Source organism: Oryzias melastigma, linkage group LG13 (assembly GCF_002922805.2).
Source record: "Oryzias melastigma strain HK-1 linkage group LG13, ASM292280v2, whole genome shotgun sequence".
Lineage (NCBI taxonomy): Eukaryota > Metazoa > Chordata > Actinopteri > Beloniformes > Adrianichthyidae > Oryzias > Oryzias melastigma.
Window position 1 is genome coordinate 1,107,989 of NC_050524.1, and position 11,256 is coordinate 1,119,244.

Below are 11,256 nucleotides of genomic sequence, written 5' to 3' on the forward strand. Positions count from 1 at the left end.
ACACTTTCTGGCAGGAAGTCGTATGGTCTGTGGTGATAAAGTGCAGCGCTGAACAGTGTTTCTGCTGAGACAAACACACACACACACCCCAACACACACACACACCAACACACACACACACCAACACACACACACACCAACACACACCATAAAAGGCTGCAGCAGATCTGTTGATTATAACTATAGAAAAGAAGGAGGCAGAAAATAGCGTGAACGCCCAAGATAAGGCGGCAGAGGAACAACCAGGAGAAGGGCTGAAGGGACGTTCCTGCGCCGCTCTGGGATTGGCTGATTTAGGAAGCCTCCCCCTCTCTGATATCGATCTGCAAACCAGGAATAAAGAACAGGCTGCAAGCCGGCCAGTCCGCCGCAGGAAAACCCGAAAAACATCCAAAACAGAACCAAGTGTCAAGAAGCAAAGCATCAGAAAGGAGGAAGGAAGCGAGATTTAAGTAAATCAACTTCATTTAAGCTGCGTCTTTCATGTGACGCTGGATCTCACAGTGTTGTAAAAGACCAAACCAATAAAGGTTTGAGTCGGTGCCCATCTCTGACATTCAAACATCCACCAGTCAATGAAAAATTCCTGAAAAAGTCTGACAGCTGAGCAGCAGCTCTTCAGTTCAATTCAATTCAGTTTTAGTTATATAGCAAAAAACAAAAAAAATCCTCATTGGGCTTCACGCCAGGAATCGTACAGAAGCAGAACGTCGGTTATAAAATATAAACATTAGTTAATTTCTAGACTAAACAGACTAAATAAAACTGGTTATGCCTGTTCTTAGACGCTCTTTCCCGGTACAGAAAAACTCCTAAAAAAACTGATACAGGAAAGAAGAAGAAACCTCAGGGAAGTCCACGTGAAGGAGAGATCCTCTCTCAGGACGGACAGGAGATGTACCAGAACCGTAAAGAGGAATACACTTATTTAACTCTACAACTACATATTTGAACAGAGGAACAACACCCGAATAGCACTGCACCAAACAGAAGCATGAAGGGCTGACTATAATATAGAATAAAGAATAGAGAGGAGAAGTAAGTCAGAATGGAGAACGGAACCTCAGAGCTGATGTGGATGATAACAACGATAGAAAATCTAAGATTTTTAGTGTATCAATATTAATCTGAACCTAATCTAAGCCTTCGGTCTGTTGAAGGAAGCGACATCCTCCTTCAGACGTCTCCCAGCCCCTCGTTGTCCCGCCTTGATTTCTCCTGGGAGAAAGTTTGTATCTAGAAGTTTTGGTTTGACTCAATTACATCACGGTAACAGGAAACCCATCAGCTGTGGGTTAGTTCTCAGATAAAATCAAAGTGGTATCTGGGGACTTCACGTCTTCTTTTAGCTCTTTGCTGATGTTTCCCATCGTTTGATGGCTCAAAGTCGCATCTTTGTCTTTTAACGTCTCTGCTGAAGGATTTTCCCAAAACCGGGATTCTTGTGGAACGAGACGGAGTCAGAAGGGGGACTGAGGAGTTCAGACTGTTGAAGGGAGTTCCCTTATCTCTGAAGGAATGAATGTAAACACGAGGAAGCTGGAAGGACGTGTGAGTTGGGGTCAGAGGTCAGGCGGGGGCGCTCTGGCTTCAGTCCTCTGTATCATAAAGGATGAAGAGAGAAGACTCACTTCCTGCCTTTGTTTGTGTCGACACGTCGTCTTATCGGTGATGCCGAGTGAAAACGTTGTTTATGTTCAAATCTATTTCCATTTCTGATAAGAAGGTTTACTTTAGATCAGGATGCCCAACCCTCAAGATCTCCTGCCAGCCACACCTGCATGTGCAGTGAACTTGTCTGGATCAGGTGATCCAGGTTCCGGTAATCAAACAGTCGGGTAACAGGCGGGATGGTGGATCTGGAGGACGACTCTTACCGACACTCTGAACGTCCAAAAGTAACGTTTGACGTGCTGGCTGTTCCCATTAAATCACGGGTCCACAAACATCGGAACGCGGTACTGGACAAGATAACGGACGTGGAGCCAGGTTAGGGTCCCCGTACTAGGTTTGGGTACCTGTCCGGTCTGTGTTCCGGTACTGGTTCGCATCCTGAGGGTTGGGAACCCCTGATTAGCATATAGATTTTTTCCTGTCTGTGGCTCGGTGCCAAGTGGCCCTCGAACTGGTACTGGTTCCAGGCCTGGAGGTTAGGGACCTCTGGTTTTGATGCTGGCGAAGACCCAGACTGAGGGCGGGGCCCACAGAGACCCCAATAGAAATACACCAATATTTTTGGGAGTCTTGTAAAAGTTCTTTTCATGGCGCCCACGATCCCTAGCGATTTCCCTCACAGGGCGTAGAATCTGAAGCGTTATTGGACACAGTAACAGAAGTGGAACCAGTACCGGTCCAGTGACACACAGGAGGCCTGAACTTTATCTCCATATATGGCAAGTTTGGAGTGAGAATTTGTTGATTTTATGAGTCCAGAATACTCAACCTGGACCTCCAGATCCACCAAATCCTCCCGCCCCACTTGCTGCTCATCAGGTAAATATGGTGATTACTGACAGGCTGAGTGAACACACCTCATTCAGGTAATCATCTACATAAACCAGTTTGGGTTCTGCAGGTGTTTGGGTTGTCCAGGTCTGTAGGGGGTCATATAGGAGCGTCTGCATCTTGAGGGGATCACAGGTTTGTCTCTTGTTCCCTTGAGGCTCGTACGACCTCCTCAGCTCATGAACATGGATCAAACCGGACCTCAGTGGTCAGAGTCATGGTCTCCTGGTTCTCGGTGAAGATTCCAGCAGAAAGATGATCTAATGCCGTCAGTGGTTCGGTTAGCACCCCCCCTCCCGTGAGATTCTACTCTACAGTCATCTGTGAGAATGCAGAAGTCAACAGAGATGTCATCATAAACTACCCAGAGGTGGTTTCTGCAGATGTTCCTGCTGCTCCACACATCCTGTGGATCCTCTGCTGTGACCGCTCACATAGATCAACGCTCCACAGAACTGCACGCTCAGCAGATGAACACCCCGGCTGCAGCAGATCCATCACTGACGGGATTGTGGACCTTCTCATAAATGGATTCTACAAAATATGTTTCAAGTGGGACATTTTAGGACGGATGTTCCGTAAAACGTGAAACTCACGACGATGAAACTCTGTAGGTTTCGGTTCATGCTAAAGCGACAAACTGAAGCAGCTGAAGATCTAAAACCGTTAAAACCGTTCCTCTTCCTCCTCACTCTCTGATTCAAGTCAGCAGATTATTTTAGTCTGAACGTACATAAAACCATCCGGTTTAAATCTAAAGTTACTTCCTGTTTCTCACCTCTCTGAATGAAACTGTTTCAGATTCTAGACTAGAACTCCTGATTGTGAACACACACATGTGGATTATCTGACATCATCCAAACGGTAAAAACAAAACCTGGAGTGAGATTTATCCAGGATGCTCCGCCCACTGCAGCATTTCCAACAATGGCGATTGGGTTGGAAAAAGTATAGAACGAGTGTTTGGTCCACCCACCTCCTAATAATGGATCTATGTGGGCCTTAAGTGAATCCAAACCACAGATGTGTCACCTCCTTTTCCCCCGCTGTCATGAATAGAGCGCCCTCCAAAGGTCATTTGAGGAACTGCCATATTTGACGCTTCCAGTTTGGTTCCTTTCATCAGAAGAACGGTGGTTGACTGTAACTATAGGAGATAATTGATGGATGCATAGATGTTGAAAATTCCAGCGACATGAAACAAGACGGAACAGATCCCATGAGGAAACCGGGATGTTAAAGAACACGAGGAGTCGTGGGGAAAGTCCCTCTGGAATCCCGTTAGTCAACTTGTCGATAAAGGTTGTCAGTGATTGAATCGTGACATCTGGACTCGAGGTTTTCAAGTGTAGCAGAGGTCACGTGAAAGCTCTGCTGCTCTGCTGACAGTTGAAGACTTGATGACAGGCAGCAGCAGCTCTTTCATTACTGTCATCAGGCGTCCTGGAATCCAGTCAGCCTCTGCAGAGCGGCTTCTGACGGGGAATTCCACCTTCCCGCTGCCTCCAGGTGGATCCGGGAGGATCTGTCATCCTCACCTCAGCTTCCGACTGACAGCAGCCTCACGCCTTCCCGAGTGAGCAGTCACCGTCTGGCGTGAATCTGAACAGGAAGTGACCAGAAACCCACTCAGAAGTCTTCAGAATGAAGCTTGGCAGGATGTGATGTCACCAGACCACAGCAAAGACCGTGTGGTGAGGACGGGTGGTGGGACACGCCCTGGAAGTTCTTTCTGATGATGACTGTTAACTGTCAATCCAGAGGCCACGCCCCCAACTACAAGTAAATTCATAGAGAATTGCCACCTGCACGGTCGTCCTGGTTGTTAACTTTAACCATGGAAGGGGAAAACGAGGGTCTCTGAGTCGGAGATGTGAAGGAAAGGCGTTAGCTGACATCAGGTTTATGCGTCTTATTTTGAAAATCAAAGCCCCACTTCCTCCTTGAAGTGCTTTGACTTTTCCACCGTTAACGCCGTTCATCCAGCGGATTGTGAAGCGAAGAAAAGCAGCTTTGTGCGAACATGCAACACTTTACAGCTTTCTCTTTTATTAAATTTACTTATTAATTTATTTATTTATTCATTGTGTGAATGTTTAGTCAGCATTCTATAGTCATTCTCCAGCTCCTTTCTGTACGTTTTTAGTACATAAAAACTCGTTCACTCTTTCAGAGGTTTCAGCAATCTTGGTTTCAAACATTCAGCTTTTTTCAGGACATTACTGCTTGTATTTTTGGAATTCATAAACTTTATAGTTTTTGAAATTTTATGCAAAATATGCTCCATAGGAAATGAATGACAAAGTCTTCAAATTTCAATATTTTAAGTAGATTATCAACAAGCCTTTAAATATATTCATGGGATATATTTTCATCTTTATATTCATTTTAAAAACATTTGGAGTTTAGCTAATATTTTAACAACATGCTAACATTTTTGGCTACTTTGTTACCTAATGTTTTTTTTTTAGGTTACTTTAGAGTTTAGCTTCTATTTTAGCAACAGGCTAATGTTTTTCACTAATTTAGTTTACTGAGGAATTTTAGGCTATTTTGAACTTTAGCTAGTATTTAAGCAATATTCTAGCTTTTTTTGGGTACTTTGGAGTTTAGTTTATATTTAAGCAACACTAAACATTTTTGCAAAATTGGCATGAATTAGGGATTTTTAATCAATTTTCAAAAATCTTTCATAAATTTAGGTCAACTTCAGCGCTCCTTCAAAGTTATTGGATGAAATTTCCAGTCTTTTTTTTTTTTTTCCTTTTAGTCTTTTTTTAATTTAACGTTATACAAATAGCTTTTGCATTTTCAGCAAATTGTTTCAGCAACTAAAGTAAATTGCGTCACCATTTTCAGCAAAAAGCTTCAGCATCTTTAGCGACTACTTTCAGTAAAAAGCATTCACACTAGCATTATCACAGGTAATACAACTTTTCTAGTTATTATTTTCAATCTTCACTTAATGATTTAACACAATACAGCTTTTAACAGACCAGCCCCACATCATCATCTGACCCCCACCGTGCCTTACCATCGTTTATTGTATTTAAAGGCTGCAGGCTTGATGTTCTGATGCAGTTTAGTGAACATCCGTGGTTCTTCCAACAGTGAACTTAAACATGAAGCTGCAGACTGAGGTCTTTAGGGTCTGAGATCTCAGACCCTAAAGACCTCAGTCTGCAGTCATGGTGGAGAAACTCATGAAACAAACGCGGTGCTGATTAACTGACGAAGGATTTCCTAAACGTTTCGTTTTATTATCTGCTTTCTAACGGCTCCCACCTGTGAACCCAGAGGTCACATGATGCCTTTGAAGAACCCGAAGACGTCTTGATTTTCTCCCAGCGTTCAAACGGGTTCAGACCTGAGCTCCAGGTTTGGTGACCCAAGCGAGGAGATGAAAGAGAACGTTCAATCACTCTTAATGAAGTGTTTCCATAAACCTCCTGAGTCAGCAGGAGAAACAGCCTGATTTTATGAGGAGGATTTGGAGTTGGGTTTGTGAGGATGGTTGGAAGCAGCTGACAGTCTGTAGAAAGAATTGACGAATTTCCCTCCAGGATTCCTAGAAGACGTTCTGTTCTATCTTCTTCCACTCAAACTGGATGGTTTTGTTCATTTTAAAGGAGTATTCCTGTATAATCTCAGAAGCGAACTTTGATTCCAGTGGAGCGAGGTCACATGAACATGTAAGCATCTTGACAGATGAAGGACTTTGACTGAACCCGTCTGTTTGGGTCGGTGTTCTGCTTCAGGTCGAACTCTTTCTGTTCTTGGACTCCTTTAGATCCGTTTAATGTGGTCGTTTCTCTTCTGGACCTTCGTCCTCGTCCGTCTGGACTGATCTTCAGAGAATCTCTCATCAGTCAGGATTCTAAGGTTCACTCGTGTTTGGGAGGCGGAGCCTCTGTCAGACCACATCCTGCCCTTCGAGGCAGGTGAGGCGCTCTCGTGCAAACGCTGAGCGGGAAACAGGAAGTCAGAGAGTGCGGTTTCTCAGAGCGACAGATGCAGCGTGAAGATGATCCGACTGCAGACTTCAGAGTGAGGTGAGTCCTGACCGCTTCGTCCTCCAGATGACCGGCGATCTGACGATTTTTGGCTGCTTTGGTTCAGTGAAGGGCGATGTGTCGTCTCAGAACAAACACATCTGTGGGTTGTCTTTGTTGCAGAAATGTTGCAGATTCATCTGCAGTGTTTGTAAAAGCCTGGAGACTTCTTTGTGTTAGGATTTAAAGTTTTGGTTCTTTTTCTGTTCAGGAGAACAGAAACAAACTCCGTTTAGTGTCATTGACTCAGTTCTGTCAGTATTTGCAGAGCAGCTGAAGCTCTTTGTGGCGTTTTTTACCTTTTTGTGTATTTTTGGTTTAGAATTAAAGTGAAGTGATTTCATATTTTGAGCTAATCCAAAGCGATCAAACGTGGATTCTGATGAAGATGGTCAGACCAGGAGAGGTTTTCGGTTCTTCAGAGGAGTCTTCATCCTCTCTGCTCGACTCTCCCTGCAGCTCAGCCAGATGCAGATTGACCGACAAACCTAAAACTGTCAGCTGAGAATCCACTGTTGCTCCACAGCTGTTTATGAAAGCGATTCCAGCATGTTTGGACTCCATTGTTCTGCAGAGAGACAGATTGTTCACATGTGGACAACAGACCGGCCCCTCGGGTTCTGCTGAACCGTTCGAGGAGAGATTCAAGGTTTAGAGCTTCTCACAGCAGCCGGCCAGCATGGTGGTGGAGCATTCATGGTCTGCAGCCATAAGATCTGGGTGTAGAGAACCTGGAGCTGGAGTGGAGTGGCTACGGGGTAAGATGGGTTTCAAAAAGAAACATATTCATGAAGAAAAAAGGAAAACAATTGGTTTTATATTTAACATGTCTGTGAATGCTGGAAGCTGAATTTGGCCACTGAAGATGCTGAAATCGATAGCTAAAAACCCCGAAGCTGATAGCTGAAAACGCTAAGGGTCTAAGGATGGGGACAACCAGTTTATTTAGTCTGTTTAGTTGTTAGCTATTGTTTATATTATATGACTGACTTTCTGCTTCAAGCCTGATGAGGCCATTGATTTGTGATGTTGGGCTTTATACATAAAATGAATTGAACTGAATTGAATTAAAGCTGTTAGTCAGAAAACAATAGCTAAATGGCAAACTAGAATAAAAAAACTAAGAAAAAATTAGGTAACTGGAAACTGGAAAACCTCAAATCAGCCAAAACATGTAAATATTAGTAAAAATGAGGTTTACTGAAACGCAGGCCGACTGCGCGTCTGCTGGTTTACGTTTGCGCGTCTGCAGAGGATGCTCTCATAACGGCCCATCAGCTGCTGCAGCCGCAGGAACATGGCTGAACCGGGCGGCGCCCGTTAGAAACTGAGGAAGTGAGGAGGTTTCATGACGTCACAGTTCAGGTCTTCCTCGTCTGTTAGACACGGTTGAGTCCGGATGACTCGCTGGTCCTTCTCATCGTTCGCTTTTATCTGAATGGACTAAAAGTGTTTCTGGATTAGAATTCTCTCTCTCCTTCTTTGTTCTTGACTTTAGTAGATAAAGTCGGGTTCTGGGTCCGCGCTGACCCGGCCGAATCGGCTCTGAATCATTCCTCATCTTTGCTCCACAAATCTCCAGACAGTTGGAGTTTCTAATGTTTCTGATGAAGTGGAGTTCGAGCGTGCAGCCGCCGTGCGCCCTCAGCCTGCTTTGAAGAGCCGACAGGTGGTAGAAAATACTAGAATGGGTCCAACCTGTTTTACGAGCCTTCTGGCAGCGGCCCGCTCCATTCCTGTCAGAACTCGCGGCTCGGTTCTGAAGCTGCGTTTAGGTGCCAACATCAGCCCAACAAACCAGAAACAAATGCTCTCATTCAGCCGGGAGAGGCCGAGACGTCTGCCGGTTAATGAAGTCAAATACTTCTGCATGTGAGCGCGGCGGCGGGAGTCGGCCAGAACCGGGTTTGGCCTCGTAGTTTCTTCTGATGGAGACATCTGCAGATGCTGGAGTGATGAAGAACATCGTTTACTTTCTCTAGAGCAACGGTAGAACAAAGAACCTCTGAAAACATTACAAATGTGAAGACAAAAGATGTTTCTGGCTTTGAGAAGTCTGTGACAGATTCTGACTCAGAGGAAGGTCAAAGGTCGGGTCAGAGTTCATCTTCTGTCTCAGGACTCTTGAATCTTCTCCTGTGTTTGAGGACGATCATGTCAGGAGAACTCTCACAGATGAAAGAGGCCTGAACACAACCTGAGGAGGAGGAGGAGGAGGTGATGCTTGGCTGCTCCGGCTTCCTGTTTGCGCTGCAGATGTTCGCCGTTCCACCGCCGTGAGCCGCTGAGCTCAGAGCTGTTGTGGTGTTTCCTCCATGCAGACGCTTCCTGAAGCTGAACCTGACAGACGTTTGCTGAAACAACAAACAAAGACCTGCTTCAAGGAAGACTGTTCTAACATGTTCTTGTCTCATTTTTCTGATTATAAAAGGTTCAAATAAGGAAAATTCATCTCAGACCTGCATTTCTGATTCATTTTTATTCAAGTTGTTACAAATCAGAAGTGGAAAAAGAAGATTGTTGGAAAAAAAGCCTATTAGTGACAGAAAATACACTGGGCGGGGCCCAACCTCCTTGCTCCGCCCCATTCTGATGCAGATAATTAGGTCCATGAAGGTCTTTGTCTTCCTCAGAATCTGGATCAGAACTGCACGGCTGCATAGAGACGATATTACTCTCCATTTTGTTGAAGCGCTAATGTTAGCGGGGCTGTAAGCTAGCAGGAGAGCGTGTGAACAAAGCTGGGATGATGGGAAATGAGAGCAGGTTTACTCTGCACCAACAGTCTTGCCCACAACTCAGAGGTGAATTTCTCACCAGCTCCTGCCGCTCTGCAGAAACTATGTCCTGGAAAAGGACAGTTTTTAAAGATTTTAGCTAAAGATAGCATAATCATATTTAAAAATCCACTGAGGATGCTTTGAAAATCGATCAAAAATGATCAGAGCAGGACGTTAAACACAAACCTGTTCAAATGGATCCTCCAGCCTGAGCTTGTGGCTGGTTCTTGGTTGGGGTGCAGACACGGTCATGCTGAGGCCTCAGTAATCATCACCATACTTTCATCAGAGAGCATGTCTGACCTCGACGCTGACCTTGACGATCTGCGGTTGGCAGAGGGTCTGCTGGTCGTGGTCAGCGCTCCATCACCTGCTGACCAGTACCAGGTCCAGAGGTTCTGTCCCTACTGGGACTTTTGTCGGGCGGTTTGAATCCCGATTCCTGCCAAGACTAACCGGGAGCTGCTACCAGCAGACGGGGACTGTGTCACCTGAACCAGAACTATGTCTGTCGATGGATGATGGATGATGGATGATGGATGGATGATGGATGATGGATGGATGATGGTTGGATGGATGATGGATGGATTATGGATGATGGATGATGGATGGATGATGGTTGGATGGATGGATGGATAATGGATGGATGGATAATGGATGGATGATGGATGATGGATGGTTGGATGGATGATGGATGATGGATGGATGATGGATGATGGATGGATGATGGATGATGGATGGATGATGGTTGGATGGATGGTTGGATGGATAATGGATGGATGATGGTTGGATGGATGATGGTTGGATGGATGGATGATGGATGGATGTTCTCTGTAGACCTGCTGACACTCAAAGTTGTTCGGTTGAGTAAAGTTTCTGACTCCGTGTTTTCTTCCTTCTGTCTCTGCAGCCTCCAAGCGTCCGTCCTCGGTCTCGTCTCTGAGTGGGATTGTGGGTAGGATGATGTCATCCGGCGATCGAGGAGCGTCGTCGTCCTCCTGCACCTCGGTCAACACCGTTTGCTCGGACGGCGAGCGTCCCGCCTCCCTGTTGCTGTCCTCCTCTGCCTCTTCCGTCTCCCTGCAGGACGCCTCCCACTCCTCCTCTTCCTCCTCCTCGTCCTCCTCCTCCCTCCCTTATGGCGCCGTACCGACCTACAACGTCTCCTCCTCATCGTCGTCTTCCTCCACCCCGAAGAGGAACGGCTCCGACATCAGCCTCGACCTCACTCCCCTCGTCACCCCTCATGGAGCAGGAGCTCCTGGAGGAGGAGGTGGTGTTACCATGGTGACAGGGGGGAGCCAAGCCCCCAACAGACATGTAACCAACCCTGTGGCTGCGATGGCGGCGCCCACGCCTCGGCCGCTGTCCAGGCTGGAGAGAGTGATCCTGGAGATCGTGGAGACGGAGCAGGCGTACGTCCGAGACCTGAAGAGCATCGTGGAGGTGAGACGCCACGCCGCCGTTCCTGACAGTGACAAGCATGAACGGTCATTTGAACGGTCACTTGTGGGTCACGACTCAAATCTCGTGGGTCAAGACTCAAATCTCGTGGTCACAACTCAAATCTCGTGGGTCACGACTCAAATCTTGTGGGTCACGACTCAAATCTTGTGGTCACCACTCAAATCTCGTGGGTCACGACTCAAATCTCGTGGTCACGACTCAAATCTCGTGGGTCATGACTCAAATCTTGCGGTCACCACTCAAATCTTGTGGGTCATGACTCAAATCTTGTGGGTCACGACTCAAATCTTGTGGGTCACGACTCAAATCTCGTGGGTCATGACTCAAATCTTGTGGGTCTCGACTCAAATTTCGTGGGTCAAAACTCAAATCTCGTGGGTCTCGACTCAAATCTTGTGGGTCATGACTCAAATCTTGTGGATCATGACTCAAATCTTGTGGGTCACAACTCA

At 46.0% G+C, this 11,256-nt stretch overlaps 1 protein-coding gene across 4 annotated transcripts in view; it reads left to right on the plus strand.

The window, feature by feature from the left end:
- Window positions 1–11,256, plus strand: part of plekhg2 (pleckstrin homology domain containing, family G (with RhoGef domain) member 2) — an 82,245-nt gene that overhangs the window by 20,206 nt on the left and 50,783 nt on the right. For 3 of the 4 annotated variants that reach the window (XM_024277296.2, XM_024277300.2, XM_024277299.2), the window contains exon 3: window positions 10,248–10,783. In XM_024277296.2, the coding sequence (XP_024133064.1) occupies window positions 10,248–10,783 (536 nt within the window). Of the gene's footprint in view, window positions 1–6,504; window positions 6,558–10,247; window positions 10,784–11,256 lie in introns of those variants that run through there. The other variant, XM_024277301.2, reaches the window with a different exon arrangement.